The 22,216-nt window shown below is 44.6% G+C and overlaps 2 protein-coding genes across 12 annotated transcripts in view; one reads left to right on the top strand and one right to left on the bottom strand.

Moving 5' to 3' along the window:
- The first annotated feature begins 433 nt into the window (after positions 1-433).
- The window catches only part of SGMS1 (sphingomyelin synthase 1), a 72,800-nt gene continuing 51,017 nt past the window's right edge, over positions 434-22,216 (top strand). For 2 of the 11 annotated variants that reach the window (XM_083503138.1, XM_083503142.1), the window contains exon 1: positions 2,289-2,618. The gene's annotated coding sequence lies outside the window, so the exon portion shown is untranslated. Of the gene's footprint in view, positions 2,062-2,288; positions 2,619-2,675; positions 2,847-22,216 lie in introns of those variants that run through there. The other 9 variants (XM_083503137.1, XM_083503147.1, XM_083503140.1 and 6 more) reach the window with 9 other exon arrangements.
- LOC310706810 (tigger transposable element-derived protein 1-like) lies at positions 8,759-11,661 on the bottom strand. Its single transcript, XM_083503107.1, has 2 exons — positions 11,350-11,661; positions 8,759-10,830 (listed from the first exon to the last, which is right to left on the bottom strand). The coding sequence occupies exon 2, from the start codon at positions 10,594-10,596 to the stop codon at positions 8,998-9,000; it is 1,599 nt and encodes a 532-aa protein (XP_083359233.1). The 5' UTR covers positions 10,597-10,830; positions 11,350-11,661; the 3' UTR covers positions 8,759-8,997.

The raw sequence follows: 22,216 nt of genomic DNA, 5'->3' as shown, positions 1-22,216 counted from the left end.
CAATGTCTGGACATTTTAGATATATTTGTTGAGAATTGGTGGGGGGGGGGCGTCAATCATACATTGCTTTCTAGGTTCACCCACCACAGAGAAATACTTCCTTCCTAGAGAGCAGAGTGTGAGCGGAAAAGATTCTAGGTCAGATATACTGATTTCAGGATGATTTTATTTATAGGGGGAAATAGAGAATGTACTTTGGTATTAAAAATATGTATGTAATTAATATGCCCTTCCATATTGTTTACATTTTATATTTAACCCCCCCCTTAGTTAAACTGTTATGAGGAAGTGGTGTTTTTTTCTAGAAAAAGAGGTGTCGGTATTCACCATGAAGCTATTATAGTAAGTATCACACTTTTTAACCAAAAAGAAAGAGGTGTAGGTACTCACCATTGAGTTGTTACAGTAAGTCAAGTGCCACACTTTTTAACAACAAAAGAGGTATCCCCTGAAAAAAAAAGCACTGTGAGGAAGCATTATAGTATAGTGACTATGAATGTAAGCTAGACAATTCGCAGTTCAAATCCCATTTCAGCTGTCACCTTTTCAGGTGGCCTCAGACAAGTCACTGTTCTCTCAACTTCTATCCTGCTAGTCTATAATACAGAGATAGACAGGTAAAGTTTACTTTACAGGCTAGCATCATCTGAAGTATTCAAAAATTGTGTATGTTGAAGTGGTTTCATCGCTGAGGAAATGGAGCTATTTATAAACACCAGGCACTGTCTATTGCTATTTATGTCAGTCTCTTTCCTCCTCTCCAATAAAACCACTACTGCTACTTTGCACCAGCAGAATTTCTCCAGATCAAACTCCCAAAACCAGGGGGGGTTGTCTGGGGTGATCAAAATACTGTTTTGTGCACAAGTCTTCTCACATATACAGGGTGTCAGAAATTCCCATTCTGTAGCTTAGATATATGCTAGGGACATGCTTGTTTGGAAACAGATACTACTGTACAAAACAAAGAAAACTTCTTTGAAGCTACCCTGGGATAACTACTCACTCCCTGTAAGCGAATGTAATTCACTTTAGCAATCTTTTAACAGTAAACTGCCATGCAGAAATACCAGCAGCTTGAAACTCCCAACTAACCCCAATCCGTATATACCGGGAAAGGCTTCACGCGTTCAAATGCCTGCATGTTGGGACGCAACCCTTCACACCCTTGTTTAAGAGTTCTGGAACCCGGTGGGATTCACGGCTCAGTTAAGTGCATAGGCTCAAGATGCAACCCTGTGCACATTTGCTCCACTGGGCATAATGGGGAATATCTGAGCAAACCACTCAAACAGGACACACACGTACTCGCAGCTCCTAGCTGGGTTTCCCCAGTCGGTGGTTTGTCCCTTTTTAATTCCTACTAACACGGACACCCCGCTTGGCCACCCGAGGAGCTCAACTCAACATGCTTCTCCCCCCCCCAACCCATTTCACCCTCACTAACAACCCTGCGAGGTAGGTGAGGTCCGGGGTAACCTGGCGGCTTTCACACCCGAGTCAAGTCACCGGCTTTCCGCCTATAGAGAGCGGCGCCGGCGGGTCTCCCGCTGCCCCTACAAGCCGACCGAGCAGCCACCCTTTTCCCCAGGCCGTTTCCTCTTTCGGGAAACCGTCTAGGCCGCGCCTGGGAAGCCAGCTCCGAGGCCGCCGGGATGCCGCTGCCCTGTCGCCGCCGCCTTCTTCCAGGAGGAGGCGCGGCAGGGACGCAAGATGGCTGCGCAGGATGACACGGCCCGTCACGTGGCGGAGCCGTCGCTTTCCCTCCCTCCCTCTTTCCCTGCTTGCCTGCCTGCTCGCCCGGCCGACAGTCCCCTCCTCCTCCGCCTCCGTCCGAGACCCCACGGGCCGCTGCCGCCGCCGCGCGCTCCCCGTGTTGCTGGCGGGCGAGGAGGCGAGGCAGCCCCGTCCAAAGAAGCCTCCTCCATCCCGTCGCCAGCTAGCCCAGCCGGCGGAGAAGCTCCTGCTGCAGAACCACAGCTGCTGCTGCTGCTGCTGCACGCCAGGCACTGGCAACCGGGAGCCTCCGGAGGGAAAGCGGCCCACGGAAGAGGAAGGTAGGTGAGTGCCCGGTGGGTCCCCTCGGGAACCTCCCCCCCCCCCCCGCCGCCCGCTTGCTAACTAGCGGCGCCAGCGGGAGCAACCGGGATTCCCAATATAGCTCTTGACGCGTCAGGGGAGCGCGGGCAGAGGGCCAGGTTTGGAGACATATGCGAACTGGTGGCTGAAGGGGGGGAGGCGGGAGCAGAGGCGAAACGCGCCGAAGTTGGGGGCGAGGGAGGCGCGAGTGTGGGGTTGGGATGTTTGCAAGAGTGGCCGGGAGAGGGGGCCGGGAGAGCGGGGGTCGACACTTGAGGAATTGCACTCCAGCTAGTCGGAGCAGCAGCAGCAGCAGTAGTAATAGTGGTAGTGGTGGTGGTATTTTTTCGTCCTCTTCTTAAGCCTTCGCTCTGGTAGCAACGTCGGGGCGGCTGAGGGCGGCGGGGTTTCTGCTCGAGCGAGGAGATGCGGCCGGGGCGGGGCGCGCGCTGGCGAGGAAAGGAGAGCAGCAACTCCGGCGGCCGAGGTCGAGGTGCGGCTGGTGTGTTACGTAGGACGGGGTTGCGGTTGTTGGCCAGGTGAGTTGCTACGATATGGGGGGGGGCGAGGAGGAGGGAATTGAGGCGGAGGGGCCTCGTCGCCTCAGCCAGGAGCCGGTCGAGTCGAGAGCTGTTGTGTACACACGCCTTGCCCGTCTGAAGTGACCAGGTGAAGTATTTCGTGAGACCAGTTGCTGGGGAACGTGGACGGCAGAGAGTGCTGTTGTGCTTTCCGCCCCGCTTGTGGGTTTCCCTCACCTCCCCCAGGTATCAGTTGGCTTGGCCAACAGAAAGCTGGACTTAACTTGGTAGGCCTTTGGTCTGATCCTGCAAAGGCAGCTCTTAGGTTCTTAATACTATGACTGGAGGCAGTTACAGGGCCAGGGCTGTGTGTATGTTTGTTTGTGTGTGTGTGAGTGAGTGAGGTGAGACAGCAGCTTTGTAGAAAGGCTGGGCCTATGAAGTCCCAGTGACTTAAAGGGGTTTACGCTCAAGTGTGCATAGGATTACAGCCTGGGGTAAATATATAAGGCAGGAAGTGGGATGAGGTGGGGCTGGTGATTCTGGTTAAGAGTAGTAAGGTTTTAACTGTGTGTGTGTGTGAACAGGAGGCTACGGGATGTTTTGCAGTGAAAACTAGATAACACCTGTTGTTCCGTCAAACTGCTTTGTGTGCATTTATATCAGCGCACATGCACAGTGTGGCAATGTTAGACACCATGCAGATGAGGGGCTTTGGGTGATGGCATAAAGCAGGGGCAAAACTAGGCTTTATTTCACCCATGTCAAAGACTCAGTTTGGCTACCCCCCCCCATGTGCATTTGTGTACACACAAACACACACACACACGCTGAGAGCCTCGATGGCACACCCCTCTGGAGACTTCACCCAGGGGGAAAAGACTGGCTAGCTGCCCCTTAGCTACATCTCTGGCATAAAGCCATCATTTGAGTTCATACCTGATGTTGGCTTTGAACTAGTTGCTTAGGAAGCAGCTCTATTCCCACTTATGTAGAAGCAATCCCTGTCAATTCTTTTGAGTAGAAAATATTAGAGTTGTAGCCTTAGCATGCTATCTGAAGGTGTGCTAAGATTAAAACTAGAGTTTTCACCATAGAGGAAATTGATTTGGAAGGAAGATTTGTGTACTATCTGAGGTTAATGTGAAGGTTGGAGAGGGGTGTGTTTGGGAAATATTGGACCTGGCTAGTGTGCTGTTTGTTAGTCTCTTTTAGCAGTGCTATGGATAACAGTTCTTAGGAGAAAATTTAAATAACCATATCACATGCCATGTTGCATGCACTGTTAGAATTGTCAGAGATCTTCTGTTGTTGTAAAGTATTTTTTTAATGCTATACCTAGTTCTTGGTCACTGGAGGAATGGAGCATAGACGAAAAGTTTAACTTTGCTTTTAGAAGGCAGGGTCAAAACTATATTTTAAAAAACGGTTTGCTGTGGCTGCCCAGAAGAGGAAAGAACCTTTCCCCCACAGTTTTGACTCTTTCAATTGGAAAGCATGACTAATTTTTAGGTCTGTGTGCTTTGCAGGCAGGAGCAGTTACGATTTCTTTCCCTTTCCTTTTCCTTTTCCTTTGCTCTCCAGCATCACATGTTTTGAAGGAAGGGAAGCTTCTTATTTTATCTTTCGTTCACACCCCACTCCACCAGCGCTGTAACCAGGAGAGACAGGGATCCAGATTAAGGGCAGGGTATATCTAGAGGCCCCTTCTGGCTCTTCCCCTCCCTAGCGTACCACTTTGCAGAGGGACAAGAACATGCTTTTGTACAGCTTAGCATGGATCTGTTCTTCCACCCCCCATTCTTCCTGAGCAAACAAAAAATTGGGACCAGTGCTAAACACAGCACTGCTCAAAAGAGAGAGGACTGGCCAATTCCAAGTTTTAACCATTAGACCATGGACTTTGCTTGCCTTCAGGGCTCCATGGCAGTCATCAACTTGCTGCCCTAGGGAGGTTCAATGCCAGATTGTTGCAGTGGCTTCTTCTGCCCTTCCAGACCTTGATAGCTGGGAAGTTGATTGGTGTGTCTGTCTAGGGAACGCTGCCACCACCTCCTCCAGTGGTGATTGCACTTCCCGAAACTGCTCAGGGTTGTTCCAGATGTCAGCTTGATTGGATGGAGAGGCAGCTTTGTCCAAGTGTGTGTGGAGAAGGCAGCTCACTCCCATCAGCTGACTAGGGTTGAGGGCTGTCTACTTAATCCTCCTAGCCTTTGTGGATCTGATCAAACGGAAACAACTTATTGCTGTCCTACAAGGAAGAACATCTCCTTCTATCTTAGTAGAACACATTTGGGTAATCCGCAGCATCAAGGTGGGTTAGCTGAACAGAATGGAGATCAATCAGGGGAGTGGTATCTCTATCCAGTAGTGTTTCAATTCATCGTAAACAAAGGTGGGCCTCCCAGGATTGACCCATTTGCCATGAACAACAAGAAAATGGACTTTATTGTGTCCAGATTCTGGGACCCCAAGGTGCATACAACTCTTCTACCCAGACTAGGGCTCTCTGGGCCCAGGTCCTTCTAGTCGCTCTGCACTGTGGAGACCATGGTTTTTGGACTTGGTAGATTTCCATTCTGGCATGGTGACTTCCATTATGCATGGGCTTTTCCAAGGGCAGTTCTACACATGCACTAGCTCCAACTCTGCATCGGGAGGTTGAACAACACACATTGCTAGAAGAGGAATTCCTCAACATAGTCACTGACAAGTATCCACTAATTGGATATATGAGATTATGCATCACTATGCATGCAGCTTATATTAGTAGAGATTCATCAACAAGTGAAACCACACATACTTGGATCAGCAAAACTTTGCTCACAATGTTTGATGAGCGCACATGATAACATCATTGCATGGGAACCAAGTCAGTTGCTCTGTGGTAGGCTTGATATAAAACTCTCAGGCAAGAAAAGAGAAATGAAATTCAGGAGTGTTTCTGCAAGCACAAGACATTTTTCAGTCTCTTGCACAATCATCATCTAACACAAGACCTAACACAGCAACTTGTACAATATGTCAATATGCATGCTTGTGCTATGTTACACATTTTGCAACATTTTTTGTGGAAGGCTTTCCAGAGGTGCATGTGACACAGTCTGCCATTTGGAGGCTAGAGTCCCAATAGTTTGGATTTCTTGAAGGCAGATCTGAAGCAAGGTCTTGCTCCCAATATTTTTAAACACCAGCCAGTGGCCCTGGATAGCATTATGTGGGTACCAGCGTACATCTCAGTTTCTGTGAGTTGCTTCCATAATTTCCCCACTGGTAATCCACATACCTCCTGACTGGGATCTCTCCTTTTATGCAGAGGACCTTCATGGTATCTTCCTTCAAATCATTGGGTTCCATCCCACATGAGCTTATGTGGAAGTTTGTGTTCCTGGTGGCAGTTGCTTCCATGAGCAGATAGGGAAATTGTGGGTGCTATCAGTCAGTCAGGAACAATGTGGCATCTATCCTGAACTGGGTTGCCTTGCATCCTGATCTCAGTTTCCTACCCAAGGTGAACTCCAGTTGTCACCCATCCCTGGGGCCTATATTGGAAAAAGCTAGGAAAAGAAAAAAGAAAGCATAGGAAAAGAAAGGCCATAAACTGGACGTCCGGAGAGCAGTCTGGATCTATTTGTCACGTACCAAAGAGTTGAAATGCACAGAAACCCTATTTGTGTTTTACAAGGCCCAGGGCAAAGAAAGTGTCCAGAGGAACCATTAACTGGTTGGTCAGGGAATGTATAGCACTGGTGTACCTACCATTCTAAGTCTCAGCCTATTCTCTTAGGCACTGTGACCCATTCTATCTTAGCCAGCTGCTAAGCCCATTGCTTCATCTTTGGGAGACACTACAAGGGAGACAAATATGTCCTTGATGAGGTGGCCTTTAGCAGGAGGGTCCTTCAGCAGGTCCTGTGACTGGAAGTTCTCCCACCTAGTCTTGGGGATACTGCTTCTGAAAAACTTTTCCTGTGTGCTCCAGTCCTCTGCTGACTGACAGTGGAAAGTTGAATTTACCATGAAGTGTTCTTCTGGAGCAGATAGCCCTGCCTTGTGAGTTCAGCCTGGAATATTATGAAGTGGGGAGAGTTTTCTGTTTTGTATCTTCTGCACTTTGCAGTGTTCCTTTCACTATTCTATCTCAGATTTATTCTGGGTTCCTTGTTCTCTTCTAGCTCCCTAGTTCTGGTTTGCCACTGCTCCCGAGTTGTCTGTGGGAGACACTGTTATTGCTAGGACCAAGTCTATGGACTGGGGGACTGACCCCCTCCTCATCTGGATGGTCACAGGAAGCTTAATACTGTTTTGACCTTGCCTTCTAGAAGTGGAGTTAATGCTTTCCTCTGTGCCCCACTCTCTGCTGACTAGAAGAATAATTAACCGTACAGTGGTACCTCGGGTTAAGTACTTAATTCGTTCCGGAGGTCTGTTCTTAACCTGAAACTGTTCTTAACCTGAAGCACCACTTTAGCTAATGGGGCCTCCTGCTGCCGCCGCGCCGCCAGAGCACGATTTCTGTTCTCATCCTGAAGCAAAGTTCTTAACCTGAAGCACTATTTCTGGTTTAGTGGAGTCTGTAACCTGAAGCGTATGTAACCTGAAGCGTATGTAACCTGAGGTACCACTGTAAATACAGCTTTCCACAGAGTATAACAAAATCTTGGTCAGTTCTCCTGATCAGTAGGCAATGAGATTTGGAGAACGTATGTATTGCAATAAGGAGCTTGGGAAGACAGTTGATGCTATTACGTTGTGTAACAGTGGGATTTTGGCCTAGTTAGGAACCTGAAAAGAATTGTAGGAGGAGCTTGCATTTAATTATTTTTGGCTTATCTTCCACTTGCTCTAGTATAAACGTAGCAGCTAACAAGCCTGTAATCCATAGCATCTCTTGTTAAGCCTGGGAAAAAATGCTGTATCGAGTCCTGATGAACTGTTGCCAATCAGCAAAGAAGGTAGTGACCTAGATGGGCCACTGGTCTGATCCAGTTATAAGGCAGTTTCCTATGTTTCCATGCACCTTGCATAGTAGGACTTCTGCCTAGCAGAAGGTTTGTTATGATGGTGGGAGCAGAGCATGTGGCTTACCTCAGTCCTCTGGGTCAAGTAGCACTCATTGAGCTAGCAACTATTTGTACACAATACAGAGCAGCTTAGTTGAGTTTCACATGTTAGCATTGGCAGTGATTTGCCTGCTTATAAAACCGGGTGGCCAGCTGCCCTTTATTTAAGGCTTTTCAAACTATTGAAACTTGATTGCTCACGGAAGAAAGTTTCTGCATGAACGGACTAGAAACTTTAACATTGCTACTTATCCTAGATACCATTGTACCATAAAGTCTCTCCACCCATCCCAAGTCAGTTCCAAATGTTGCACACAGGAACTGCAGATGTGATGTACAAGTCACTTGTTCATCTGCTGTTGCAGCAGATAAAGTTGTGTTTAGAAGCTGTTGTCTTTGATTTGGAAACAATAATAAACATGATATTTAAACAATTCTTCTGGAGGGGTGGAGTTTTCGCTTTGAAAAGTGCTTCAAAGTAAAAGAATGTTAGGTCCTTTTTCTTCCCACACCCTCTTCTCTTTTGTAGTTGAGATTACTCCTGAGCTTACTGTATTCCAGCTGTGGCTTTGTATGAAATATTAATAATGGTTAATAACAGCTAAGTGAGATAATGCAATTTTCAGTTACAGAAGATGATCTGAAGAGCTGGCATGAGAGTTTTCACTGTGAACTCTGCACAGCAGGGAATTCAACTCATAATCAAGATTCTTACAACTTGACTATAATGAGGTTACCTGAAAGAGACTCCTGGTAATTTCAATGAACCGCAGTTGCAAGTGTGCTAAGGACTGGAGTCTTATATCTTTATTCAGTACTCTGCTGCACATAGGTTTCTGCTTTAGCTTTGCCACACAAGATAATCAATATATCTGATAGTTTTATTTTGTTAATAGTTTGACATCTAAAAATAAGTTTGTGTTAGCTTAGCTTCCTCGCAAAATACAGTGGTGCCTCGCAAGACGAAATTAATTCATTCCGCGAGTTTTTTCGTCTAGCGAATTTTTCGTCTTGCGAAGCACGAAATCCCATAGGAATGCATTGAAATCCAATTAATGCGTTCCTATGGTCAAAAAAAGTCCAAACAAAGCCAAATTTGGTACAACAAGAGTTTATTAAGTGCTCTTTAAAGTCACACATACTGTAAAGAGCATTTCAAAAATTGAAGGAACAATAAATTAAGTTTCTAAACATGACAGGAAAAACATTTAAAAATAAAAAAAGGGTACATTACATTTTCTAAGACTCTGGGGGACCACTCGAAGAAGGTTCCTCTTCCACTCTTTGCTTCTTGCTGAGGAACCTGTCCATGGTCTGCTGCTTCATCTGGCTTTTCAGCACCTCCCTGAAAGACGACATGACCCTTGTATCAAAAGTGTTCGCAAGGTCACGTGCTTGTCAGGGTGGTTCCGCTCTGCAAAAGCCTGCACATCCTTCCACTTCAGGCAAATGTCCCTCAGTTCTTTGGAGGACAGCCGTTCCTCAGTTGCTTCCTCCTCTTCCAGCGAGGCCTGCTCCTGTGCAGCCTCTGCCTGCAGTTCGACCAGCTCCTGGGTGGTCAGCTCGTGGTCGTGCTCCTCCAACAGCTCGCTGACGTCCTCCTCTGTGACCTCCAGGCCCATGGTCCTCCCCAAGGCAACAATGTCCTGCACCACTGTTGACTCTGGTGCATCAGAGTCACTTGGTGCCACACAGTCCGGCCACAGGCTGCACCAAGCGCAATTCAAATTTCTCTGGCTGATCCCTTTCCAGGCCGTGGTGACCATCTTCAAGCAGGTGACGATGTCGAAGTGGTCCTTCCAGAATTCCCGCAGGGTGATGGTGGTGCAATCAGTCACCTCGAAGCATCGCCTGAAAAGCTCCTTGGTGTAGAGTTTTTTTAAATTGGCGATGACCTGCTGATCCATCGGCTGGAGCAGTGGCGTGGTGTTAGGCGGCAGGAACATGATGTTGATGAAGCTGAACTCCTCCAACAAGTCCTCCTCAAGGCCTTTAGGATGAGCAGGAGCATTGTCCATCAGAAACAAAGCCTTCAGCGGCAGGTTGTTGTCCAGCAGGTACTGTTTGACAGCAGGGCCAAAAGCAAGATTGACCCAGTCCACAAACAGCACACGTGTGACCCAAGCCTTACTGTTGGATTGCCACATGACACTCAGCTGCTCCTTGTCGACCTTGTGTTTCTTGAAGGCCCGTGGGTTCTCCGAGTGGTACACCAGCAGGGGCTTGATCTTCAGGTCGCCACTTGCGTTGGCACAGAAGAGCAGGGTCAGACGGTCCTTCATGGGCTTGTGGCCAGGCAACTTGGCCTCCTCCTGAGTGATGAAAGTCCTTTTGGGCATCCTCTTCCAAAACTGCCCGGTCTCGTCGCAGTTGAAGACCTGCTGTGGAACATAGCCCTCCGTCTTCACAACCTCCAGGAACTCCGCTGCAAAGTCTTCAGCCGCAGGAACATCAGAACTGGCAGCCTCTCCATGCCTGACCACGCTGTGGATTCCAGATCTCGTCTTGAACCGGTCGAACCAGCCTCTGCTTGCCTTGAAGACTTCTGGCTCGCCTGAGGTTCCTGGCTGTTCCCGGATGAGGTCTGTGTGCAAGGCCTTGGCCTTCTCACAAATCACGGCCTCAGTCACTGTGTCCCCTGCACGCTGCTTCTCTTCTATCCAGATGAGGAGCAACTTCTCGACCTCCTCCAGAACAGCTGGGCGGTTCTTCACGATCCTGGTGACTCCCTTGGCTGCATCAGTCGCAAGGATCTTCTCCCTCATCTTCAGGATGGTGCCGATGGCCGATGGGTTCCTGCCGTACTCCCTGGCGAGGTCCGTCACACGCATTCCACCGTCGTGCTTCCGGCTGATCTCCTTCTTCATTTCCAGCGTCACTTTCTCCTTCTTCCTCTCGCCGGCCTCTGCAGCAGCAGTCTTCTTGGGTCCCATGGCAGCACAGCTCCTAGCTTCGTAAACTCAGAAAAGAAAAGAAAAATCAGTGATTCAGACCCAAAAAATTCAAAAGGACCCAGCCACCCACCACACAGAAATTCAAACCCTGAACCAAGTCCTTGAATTCCAAGCACCCAACCCAAAATCCAAAAACCCCCCAAAAAGTTTTAAAAGTTTAACTTAACTTATGAAATGGCTGCAGTCACCAAAGTCTTCAAAATCCTCAAATGGCTGCAAAAGAAGTTTTGGAAAAGCTTTAAAAATCACCAAAGTCTTCAAAAACCTCAACTGTTCCCCCAGCCACCCACCCACCACACAGAAATTGCAAACCCCTCCCCAACTGTTGCAAACCCCTCCCCAACTGTTGCAAACCCCTCCCCAACTGCTCCCCCAGCCACCCACCACACAGAAATTCAAACCCACATTTTTTTTTGAAAAAAAACAACATGGCCCAATGGTCACAGAAAATCATAAAAATTCAAAAAAACCCACACAAGCTCCCAGATTCTTGCAACCCCCTCCTCAACTGTCCCCCCAGCCACCCACCACACAGAAATTCAAACCCAGAATTTTTTTTTTGGAAAAAAAACAACATGGCCCAATGGTCACAGAAAATCATAAAAATGCAGAAAAAAACCACACAAGCTTCCAGATTCTTGCAAACCTCTCCCCAACACCAAGTCCTTGAATTCCAAACACCCCAACCCAAAATCCAAAACCCCCCCAAAAAGTTTTAAAAGTTTAACTTACCAAACAGCTGCAAAAGAAGTTTTGGAAAAGCTTCAAAAATCAGCAAAGTCCTCAAAAACCTCAGAAAAGGCTACCACACCGCGTGCAATGTGTTGCTCCTCAAAGTCAAGTCGCAACTGCACCTCTTCCAGCAATGCACCCTGGGTATTAACGGTTTTACGAAAAAGGAAACAAACTTGCAAGACGTTTTCGTCTTGCGAAGCAAGCCCATAGGGAAATTCGTCTTGCGAAGGACATCGAAAAACGGAAAACCCTTTCGTCTAGCGAGTTTTCCGTCTTGCGAGGCATTCGTCTTGCAGGGCATCACTGTAAGTCGTAAACTTGGACTTGTGTGTTGTAGTTCATCAGTAGTTCCCTTTCTTCTTTAGGTTTTTGATATTTAACTTTGATTGCTAGGTCTGATTTAATGCTAAAAGATAACCTGGAAAATAGGTTATCTATAAGATTAAGGCCTGTCCCTGCTCAGAAGATACATTTCATACAAACATGTTTGTAAGCCATTTTAGAAACCTAGATAGCAGAAAGTATGATATAAATCTGTTCCATTAATAAATAATGCTGAACAGGAGAGCATATTATGGGGCAGGAGTAGGGAAACCCAAACTCTTCCAGTTGGTGCTGGATGGAGTACAGCTCCCGTCATTTCTTACGGTGTTGACTGGGGTTGAAGAGAGCTGGAGTCCAACAACTTGTGGAGAGCTGCTAGTATAGGGCTCCCTTTCATATATATTTTCTATTCCTATTTTATGTTTCTTCTTGCAAGAAATGCACCCACAAGCTTGGATTGTCAAAAACCAAAGGAATTAGGCTGTACATGAATTTATGATTATTGTTGTCAACAGCAGGGGGTTGCTGTCTGTCATTATAGGGCTTTTATTTTCTTGAAGGGGTGATTTATTAATAGAAGGTGGTATGGTCTATATGCTGTATTACAAAGATAGAAAACATATGCTCCTTACTTCTAAGTAACCTCCACTGGACATAGAGCTTACATTTGTGTAAGTATGCATAGGATCAGCCTGACACTTAAGATCTGGCAGCTGTTTGAGGGAATGACACATAGCAGTGTTCACCTAAAGTAGTGCTTCAAATATTAATGCAATCTTTCATAGTGATGTTTCTAGTACCTTCTCTGCCACTTCCTGCTTAACATGTGGGTTAATTTTGTTGTTGGCTTTAACACGTTCTGCTGAAATTGCGAATGCCAGGTAGCTTGTTGTGGCTAAGATTGCAATACTAAGAACACTTTAACTTGGAAATAAGTCCTATAAATTAGGAATTTCTCTTATGGTTGGGCTGCAAAATACATCAACAAGTCTCTAGAATGTGTCTTTAGAACGTTGTCATTAAAACTGGATAATGAGTACTTTCTTGATTGTTTTCTTTTTCTTTTTCTTTAAAAAGCAATATATGTAGACTGTATAGAAAGTCTTTCAGATAAACAGTACTACATATATTACAGCACTTTAAAATACTTTTTTTTTAAAGTACTGCATAACCCTTTCTGCAAATTGTTCATTTTTGTTACCTTTCATTTCTTGTCTCCTGTCTTCTGTGGTTATTTTCAGTAGATGTTGTAGATAGCAATGGTATCCATACAGTATATATATTTTCTGTATCTAAAGAAGAGGCTGGTTGCAATGAGGAGGGTGGGAATAAGAAAGCTTCTGTTTACTGTGCACTCAGACTTTTAAAATTGATACTAAAAGTAGTATCCTTTCTAATACTCTCGATGTGAACAATGGAAAGAATTCTGGCAGTGGTACTGTTTTGTAAAATGTTGCACAAGAGTTAGCAAAATGTGGAACATAGCACAAGCATGCATATTGACATGTTGTACAAGGTGCTGCATGAGGTCTCATGTTAGCTGATGATTGTGCAAAGAGATTGAAAAATGTCTTGTGCTTACAGAAGCGCTCCTGAATTTCAATTCTCTTTTCTCACCTGAGGGTTTTATATTAAGCCTACTATGAAGCAACTGACTTGGTTCCCATGCTGTGATGATTCATGTGCTCTCATCAAATAACGTGAGGAAAGTTTGCTGATTCAAGTATGTGTGGTTTCACTGGCTGATGAGTCTCTACTAATATAACCTTTATGCCTCATCAATAATGACGCAATGCTGTCACTTGTCACAATGACTGCATTCAGATGGCACTTTCCCCCCATCTTCCTGATGTTTCCTTACCTGTTAATTTCCACATTTTATCTGAACTTTTACTATTTTTTGTTGGGAGCCACCCAGAGCGGAGTGGCTATGCAGCCCAGTCAGATAATAATAATAATAATAATAATAATAATAATAATAATAATAATAATAATAATAATAATAATATCTTTATTGTCATTGCCCCCTCTCGGGGACAACGAAATTACTTGGCTGCTCCATCCACCCAGGTAGGGCACTCCACACAAAATCAAAACAACTATAAAAACACTAATTAAAACAATACAGTATAATACAGCAAGGAAGATTAGATGACTTTCAAAGTCCAGGCTTCCCATTCAGGGCCGAGATCACTCTGGGGAAGAAGCTGTTCTTAAGACGGCTCGTTCTTGTCTTCATCGCCCTGTATCTCCGTCCCGACGGCAGGAGCTCGAAGAGACAGTGACCAGGATGCGATGGATCTTTTACCATGTCCAGTGCCTTCCTATGGCACCTTGTGGCATAAATCTGCTCTAAGGTGGAGAGTGGGCAGCCAACAATGCTCTCTGCTGCCTTAACAACTCTGCACAACCCCAACCTGTCCCGGGTAGTACAGCTTCCGTACCACACACATAAGCCATAAGTGAGCACGCTCTCAATGGCACAGTGATAGAAGGCAAGCAGCAGTTTCTGCGGAAGATGGTTTTTCCTTAGAATTCTCAAAAAGTACAGTCTCTGCTGCGCCTTCTTCACAAGCCCCCTTGTGTTGACACTCCAGGACAGATCCTCTTGTAATTCAGTGCCCAAAAATCTGAACGTTGTTACCCTCTCCACACAGACCCCATCAATCAAAAGTGGCTGGACATTGCTCTTCTGTCTCCTGAAGTCCACCACAAGCTCCTTTGTCTTCCTTGTATTTATGAGCAAGTTGTTAGCTCTGCACCACTCTGTCAGCCGCTCCACCTCATCTCTATAGTCCGTTTCACCCTCCCTTTCAGAGATGAGCCCAATCACGGTTGTGTCATCTGCAAATTTGACAACCCTATTACTAGGGTGAGCAGCGACACAATCGTACGTGTAGAGAATATAAAGGAGTGGACTGAGTACGCATCCCTGTGGTGTTCCTGTGTTAGTCTTAAGCATACTAGAGGTATAAGGGCCCAACCGAACCCTCTGGGGGCGGTCTGACAAAAAGTCCAATATCCACCCACAAAGTGATAATGGAAGCCCCAGATCTTCCAGTTTAGACATCAGTCGTTGTGGTAGAATGGTATTAAATGCCGAGCTGAAATCTAAAAAAAGCAGTCTGGCATAACCCCCCCCGCTGCTCCAAATGTGCAAGAACGGCATGGAGGGCAATCGCCACAGCGTCCTCTGTCGATCTTTTTGTTTTATAAGCAAATTGGAATGTGTCCAGTCCCTCTGGTAGGCAGGCAATGACATAATTTCGTACCAGTTTTTCAAAGCACTTCATGATTATAGGTGTGAGTGCTAGTGGACGAAAGTCATTCAGATCTTCCGGGTTAGATTTTTTTGCTATTGGAACGATAGTAGAGGACTTTAGGCAGGATGGAACAATAGCCTGGGCTAGGGATCGATTTAAGATCCCAGTGAAGACTCCTGCTAGTTGATCTGCACAGTCTCTCAATACCCTTCCAGCTACCCCATCTGGCCCTGTGGCCTTCCTTGGGTTGATTCCCTTCAACACCTTCCTCATCTCTTCTTTTTCCACAGAGACTACTACATTCCTTTGTACTGATGATGGTGATGGTGGCAAGGCCTTCACAGGGAGTGGTGGTGGTGGTAAAGCCTCAGCAGGTGTTGCTGCAGATGTTACTTCAAAACGGGCAAAAAAGGCATTCAAATCCTCTGCGAGGGATGCCCCTCCCTCGTCTGCCAGGGAATCCTTGGATTTATACCCTGTTAATTCTTGTACACCTTGCCACACCTGCCTGGTGTTGTTACTTTGTAGATGATTCTCCAGCCGCTGTCTATACGCCTCCTTTGCTACACGGATACCTCTCTTTAAATCCGCTCTAGCTAAGCTGTACAACGACTTATTTCCACTTCTGAAAGCAGTATTTCTTGCCTTTAGCAACCCCTGAACCTCCCTTGTCATTCAGGGCTTCCTGTTTGGGTAGATCTTTATCCGGCGCCTCCGTGTTACATTGTCAGTGCAGAACCTAATATAGTCCAACACTTGCTCAGTATGAGTCTCTACATCCTGTTGGGCGAATACCTCCCAATCGGTGTCATGAAAACAGTCTTGTAGTTGTTGGGATGCTTCAGCTGGCCATATTGTAATATCCCTCTTTATAGCTGGAGTCCGTTTCCTCAGTGGAATATATTCAGGAGTCAGGAGCAGGGACACATGATCAGATTGGCCTAGATGTGCCAGTGGTTCGGCCTTATAGGCCTGTTTGACATTTGTATACAGCCTGTCCAGAGTCCTTTCTCCCCTGGTTGCACACTTTATGTGTTGATAGAATTTAGGTAGGACCACTTTCAAATCTGCCTGGTTGAAATCCCCGCATACAAGAAATGCAGCCTTGGGATACTTGCCTTGTTGTCTGCTGATGGCATCATGCAGAAGACCCATTGCCTCATTGATGTTCGCATCAGGTGCAATGTATACTATAGTTATCAGTACTGCTGTAAATTCTCGGGGGAGATATATAGGTCTGCATTTAAGCGCCATAAATTCCACACTTGGGGAGCAATGACTGGCTATCACAGCGTGGTTTGTGCACCAGCTGTTATTCACGTATGCACACAAACCTCCCCCCCTTCTTTTACCAGAGTCCTCTGTTCTATCATGGTGGAACACTGTATAGCCTGTTAGTTCTATGGCTGAGTCAGGAATAATTGGTGTCAGCCAAGTTTCTGTAAGCAGCAGAAGACAGCATTCACTCACAGTTTTCTCCGTTGCTATCCACAATTTCCACTCCTCCAGCTTATTCACCAAAGATCTCACATTCGCATAGAAAATGCTGGGAAGCGGTAAGTTATAATGTTGTGTCTTCAACCTTAATTGCCTTAATCGCCTTCCTCCTCTGCAGATGGGTGGCATATAAACAACAACAACAACAACAACAATTATTATTATTATTATTATTATTATTATTACTATTATTATTATTACAACTTAAAAATCACTTTTGGTAATCCAGTAGAGTCTAGCAGAAATCTAGTGCTCATTTCATGTTATCCATTTTCGGATAAAAATGGTTAGCAATCCTGTTAGCTTGGAAAACCACAGAGATTTGCATTGTGCTTTTCCTCAGGTTTACATGATTGCACCACTGCTGCTGATGTGTTGAAATCTTGGGTGGTATCTTAGTATGCAGTTCTTTCCTGATATATAAAAGTTAACACAACTTGGCAGTATATGGATAAAAAAAGCCACGGTTCCATAACACAGTAGCTACTGCAGTGTAAAATGAATGGTTGAAATTGAGACAGAAACACTAGCATTATCAGGAAAAATACAGCAGTAAACCCCACCTCTAGATCCTGGCTGGGTCTTGGGTTTCTGACAAAAATGGGTAGGCAGCCCACTTCTGTAGCATCAGTTTTGGGGGCTACTCTGGTCATTACTTCAGTGCTGCCGATTGTAGTAGTATGCTGGCATGACTCCCCATGCATGTACATCTCATTTCTGAAAGACTGAAATGATTGTGCATAGGGTTGAGCCATGAGTATGTGTGTTATATGTAATAGCTATGTAATCAACTGAAGTTTGTGACAACCATCAGCAGCGGACTTCTGCCTCTACAGCAGGGGTGCCCAAACTTTTTCAAAGAGGGCCAGATTTGCTGAATGGAACATGCGTGAGGGCCAACCAAAATTGTTGAGCTTTTCTTTAGGATTTTACCCCAGGACATATGCTGCCACGGGGGGCGCATTAAACCAACCGACTGGCCGAATTAGGCCCATGAAACAGACTTTGGACATGCCTGCTCTACAGTATTGTGCCCTTTTAGGTAGACTGTCTCACTTGCCATCTCAGACTGCTCCTTAAGTTCATGAAATTTTATTGTAATTAACCTTTGACCTCCTACTGCTGACTTGGCATACTATGTCAACTTCTGGTGCAATCTTTCATTTGCTTTAAAGTAATAACTCACCATGCTATTGAAGTTCCTCTTGCTCCGCCAAACCAGAAGAGACCTATTTATATACAGATTAGAACATAAGTATTGTGAAATGTTCTGCAGAACTACCACCAGTGTACAGAAAGGAATTGTACAGATACATGCTTGGACTCTAGCCTAAGGAGGCTCAAAGCAATTAGTCAGACCTTTTCAAAGGTGCCACAGCATTTTTCAGTGTTTGGGCTCTGCAATGTAGGTTGGTAGTTAAGTATTTTTCTTCCTAATAGGGGCAATATGAATCTTTGAACTCTGTCTGTAGCACAGACCTGTATTTCCTACGTTTAAAAAAAATGTGATAAATCATTGTTCTGCAACATAAATGTTCTTCTTAATTCCAAAATGTAGCACAACAAGTGTTTATAACAGAATAATAATAAAAAATCCTATGGGGAGACCCATTGGGCATGTAAAACAATATTGCTTTCTTTGTGTCTGGAGAATACACTTTCTCGTCATAATAGAAAACAACCTTTCAGGTGTCTAATTAAATGAAGTCTGGTTGTACTCCCTTGGTTTTCACATTTGGCATCCACTCATAACTATCCAAGTAAGAAAGGAATTGGTTTCAAAGTCAAAGGGTGGAATCCAGAATAGCATTAAGGAGAGCCATTCATCAGCATAAGGATTTCTGCTTGTGCAACAGAACCTAATCCTTTTCTCCTTCCCTGTGCCCCTAAATGTATTCCAGGGGTTCCTTCAACCATCTGGAGAAGATTTGAGGTAGGTGCTGGGCTCGTGTGGGTGGAGAAGAGGGTAGGAAAGGTCTGTTGTAGAAGTCAAAATCCTTGCATTGACGAGACTCATTAGTGGAATACTGCCCAAAGGTCTGCCAAAGGAAATACCACTGTTCATTTTTTACTTACAGGAGGTTCCACTTAGTCACTTCAGCAAAGCACCACCTAAATGGGAAGTGAAACCCTGAGTTTTGTCAAGATAAAATGTCCAGCTTATGAAATGACAAATGGATTTTAGTACTTGGTAAACTTACAGTGATGTACAGGAAACGAAGTGAGTGAGTCCTTGTTTGACACCAACATTCACCAGTCAGCACTGATATCTAGCCTTTCTATATCTCTTGAAGACACCAGACAAGTTTTCAGTTTAGAGAGGGAGCAAAAAGGTAACAGTGATAAAGGCTTTTTGGGAATTATTTGAGACTACAAAGAATGTAATGCGATTACAGGTTTAGTGGAATCCTCACAGCATAATCGATGTGTTCCTCTTTTTAGGCATATAATAAAAGGCAACTGCAACCTTGAAATGTATAGGTGGATAGAGATTGGGTAGTCAAGAAAAAGGAGGATCTGGGATACTTTACAGACTTAATAAGTTTATTGCTGCATTAGGTTTTATGGACCAGAGCACATTGGGTGGATTAACTATTTAGTTTTAAAAGTTGGTAGGTATTGAGGGATTGAGAAGAGGAAAAGTAATTTGACCTATTGTGGCAAACCAAAAAGGGCAAGATATGTCTTCATTAGGGTAGGAGACTAACAAGGCTGTTATTTGGGAACTATTAAAGAAATTTGAGAAATATGTATTGCAAATCTGGTTATTAGTTGCTGCAGAACTACTCTGTCATTCTCTCTTACCTTTTGGCTTGAGTGAACTGCAATGTCTTGCTGTGAGAAGTGCAGTACACAGCTGTTTGGGCAAGATAGCCCAATAATAACAAGGATACCATTCTGTAGCTTAAACAAAGAAACAGTTTTGCTATCAAATGAAAGCAAAAGTTGATAGGGAGTTTGATTTATAATGTGAGTCCCTGGAATGTGGCAGTGTTTCTTGTGCTGGGCAATACAGTTGCATTGCATTGCTTAAATAAATGCCATTCCATCCAGGCAAAACATTTCTCTGCAGGATAGAGAAGTTTCCCTTCCCCTTCCCCAAGATATTTAGGGGAAATGAGAATGTTGGACAGTTAGTCATGCAGCAATTGTCCTCCGTATGCAATTCAGTAGAGAAATTCTGGTAATATTTCCAAATCTTTTCTAGCATTTGGTACTTTGAGTTGCTAGCAGCTTCAAGTAATGGGGAACAGGAAGAAGGAGAACATTGTTTTATTTACTCAGATGAAACATGTATACGTGTGTTCACATTTTTTTCTCACATGAGCTGCATGCCTTCAACAGTTTCTTATGGGAGGTTTTGTTTGCCATGTCTCTCTTACCAGCTGATACTTCTGTTTAGCTAGTATGCCCAGGAGTCTTGTAATTGCTAACTCAAACATGTTTGGATGAGAGTGAGAAACAGCATGCTTGACATTCCTTTTTGCCTTCTGAATATCAATCATACACCTCTTTTTCCTAACAGTGGATGCTGGAAATTTATTATTTGTGTATTTATGTCAAAGAGCGAGTTGGCAGTAAATCAGACCATTCAAAGTTGGGCGTTAACTCTTTGTAAGCAAAAACATGATCTCCACAGACTTGGCAGAGTGTCAGGCCTAATGAGCACTGCTCCTCATTCCTGGTAGGTCTTATCCCATGAATCAGTTGCTGAGACCAAAAGTTCCCGCCTCCCCAGAGTTTTCTAAGTTCTCTCCTTTCCAGGGCTTTCCCCAAGCAATCAGACACTTCACCTGCATGCAGCCTGTCGCTGCTCCACCCGTTTCAGCCCGCTTCTGATTCTGGGATATGGGGAGGAGGGGTGCTTGTTGGCATAGCAGGAGGGGGAGATACCCATGATTCTTCACCATCCTGACTCATTTCTGCCTCTTGCCCTCATTTCTCCTCCCACTCGCTGGCTTTGGCTTCCGCCTCTGATTCTGGACTTCTCTCTGCCATAGACTCTCCCAGCTCAGTAAGCTGTGTTACATCTTCAGCTTCCAACACCTCCCTTTCCCAGTCTTCTCCCTCTTCTCCCTCTGACGAGTCGTTGTTGTCATCCTACCACTGCTCCCCTGGCTCTAAGCCTTCTTCCCTTGGTGGTTTCCCAGCTGGTTCTTCTCACTATTCCTCTGTGTCCAACCACTCAATGACAATTTATTACTTAAAACAATTATATCCTCCCCTCCATAAAAGTCCAGGGCAACTTACAGTCAAAAAACATTAAGCAGTAGTATGAAATAACATTTTAAAAAAGCAACTCTTTCAGCTGAAGCTAAAATATTTACTGTTTTTGATAATCTTATAAGTAGCCAAAAGTGGGGGAGGGGGAGAGAAAAAAGATTGAGAATTGAAGCAAGGGAGAAGTAGCTCCTTTCCAAGTTGTTTGAGAAATGGTACTAATATAGATGGTTAAACTACTTTCCTTTGGGCATTTTCCTGTTGGAAATTTTCTTACCAAGCTGCATTTACATTTGCAAGGGAAGAGACTTTACAGGAAGAGACTGGGCTCAGATCTGGGCACCACAGTTTAAGAAACGTATTGACAAACTAGAATGTGTGCAAAGGAGGGCGGCCAAGATGATAAAGGGTCTGGAAACCAAGCCTTATGAGGAATGGTTGAGGGAGTTAGGTATGTTCAGCTTGTATAAGAGAAGACTGAGAAGTGATATGATAGCCATCCTCAAATAACTGAAAGGCTGTCACATGGAAAATTAAGCAAGCTTGTTTTCTTCTGCTCCAGAGGGTAGGCTCCGAACCAATGGATTCAAGTTACAAGGAAGGAGATTTGAACTGAACATTAGGAAGAACTTTGGTCAGTAAGAGCTATTTGACCGTGGAACAGATTATCTTGGAAGATGATGGACTTCCCATCATCAGAAGTTTTTAAACAGAGGTTGGATGGTCGTCTGCCAGAGATTCTTTAGTAGTGATTTTTTGCATTGCAGAGGATTGGACTAGTTGACCCTTGGGGTTCCTTCCAAGTCTACAATTCTATCATTTTATAAACTTATGGGGAACAGACAAGCTGCTTTCTTGGTGCAATTTTAGGACTGCATTATGTTTGGGGTGCCTTTTATATGTATCACAGCAGTGAATTCTTACACTGAAATTTTCAAACATATGGGGCATTCATATGATTATTGCACTATATGGATTCACTCATGTATAAGTATTTTTTCCTCAGTGATTCTATTTTGCAGTACATTAAATATTTAGACAGTGGAATACTTAGAGGTGTGCATGAGCACACTTATGGCTGTAGCCTGTGAAACTGTTCTTAAAAGAAATGGCAAGCATGTGTAAGGGCTAAGTAGCTGGAGCTGGGAACAGGCTTTGAACACTACTAGCATGTTGGGCATCAGCTACAACTATTTGTCATTCATATTGCACTTGTCAGAACAATTATGACTAAAAAGAGGTATACAAGATTGTAAATAAAATGTAACTATCACAGCAAGTTGAACTTAAAAGTTAATTAACAGTGCCTTTGCATGACTGTTCCAGTCACACACAATTAATATGCACTTCTTAGGTTTTTTTCCAACAGAAAGTAATTTACAGGTTCTGGAAATCTGATAATTAGCTCATTAATGGCCATCACACCCCTGTTTTTGCACTGTTTTTCTTTTATGTTTCATATTTGCAGCAGAATAACTAGCTTTAGTGTATTATGCACAACTTTAATACTTAGAACATCAGAAATAAGGTAGTCCATTGATGGGATTCTTATCATTTGG

This window comes from Podarcis liolepis, assembly GCF_965112155.1.
Source record: "Podarcis liolepis genome assembly, chromosome: 5".
In the NCBI taxonomy this organism is placed as follows: Eukaryota; Metazoa; Chordata; class Lepidosauria; order Squamata; family Lacertidae; genus Podarcis; species Podarcis liolepis.
This window is presented reverse-complemented; position numbering and strand designations above follow the sequence as displayed.

Bases quoted from the DNA above. Each gene is read 5' to 3' on its own strand.
- LOC310706810 (XM_083503107.1), bottom strand. From the start codon at position 10,596: ATGGGACCCAAGAAGACTGCTGCTGCAGAGGCCGGCGAGAGGAAGAAG.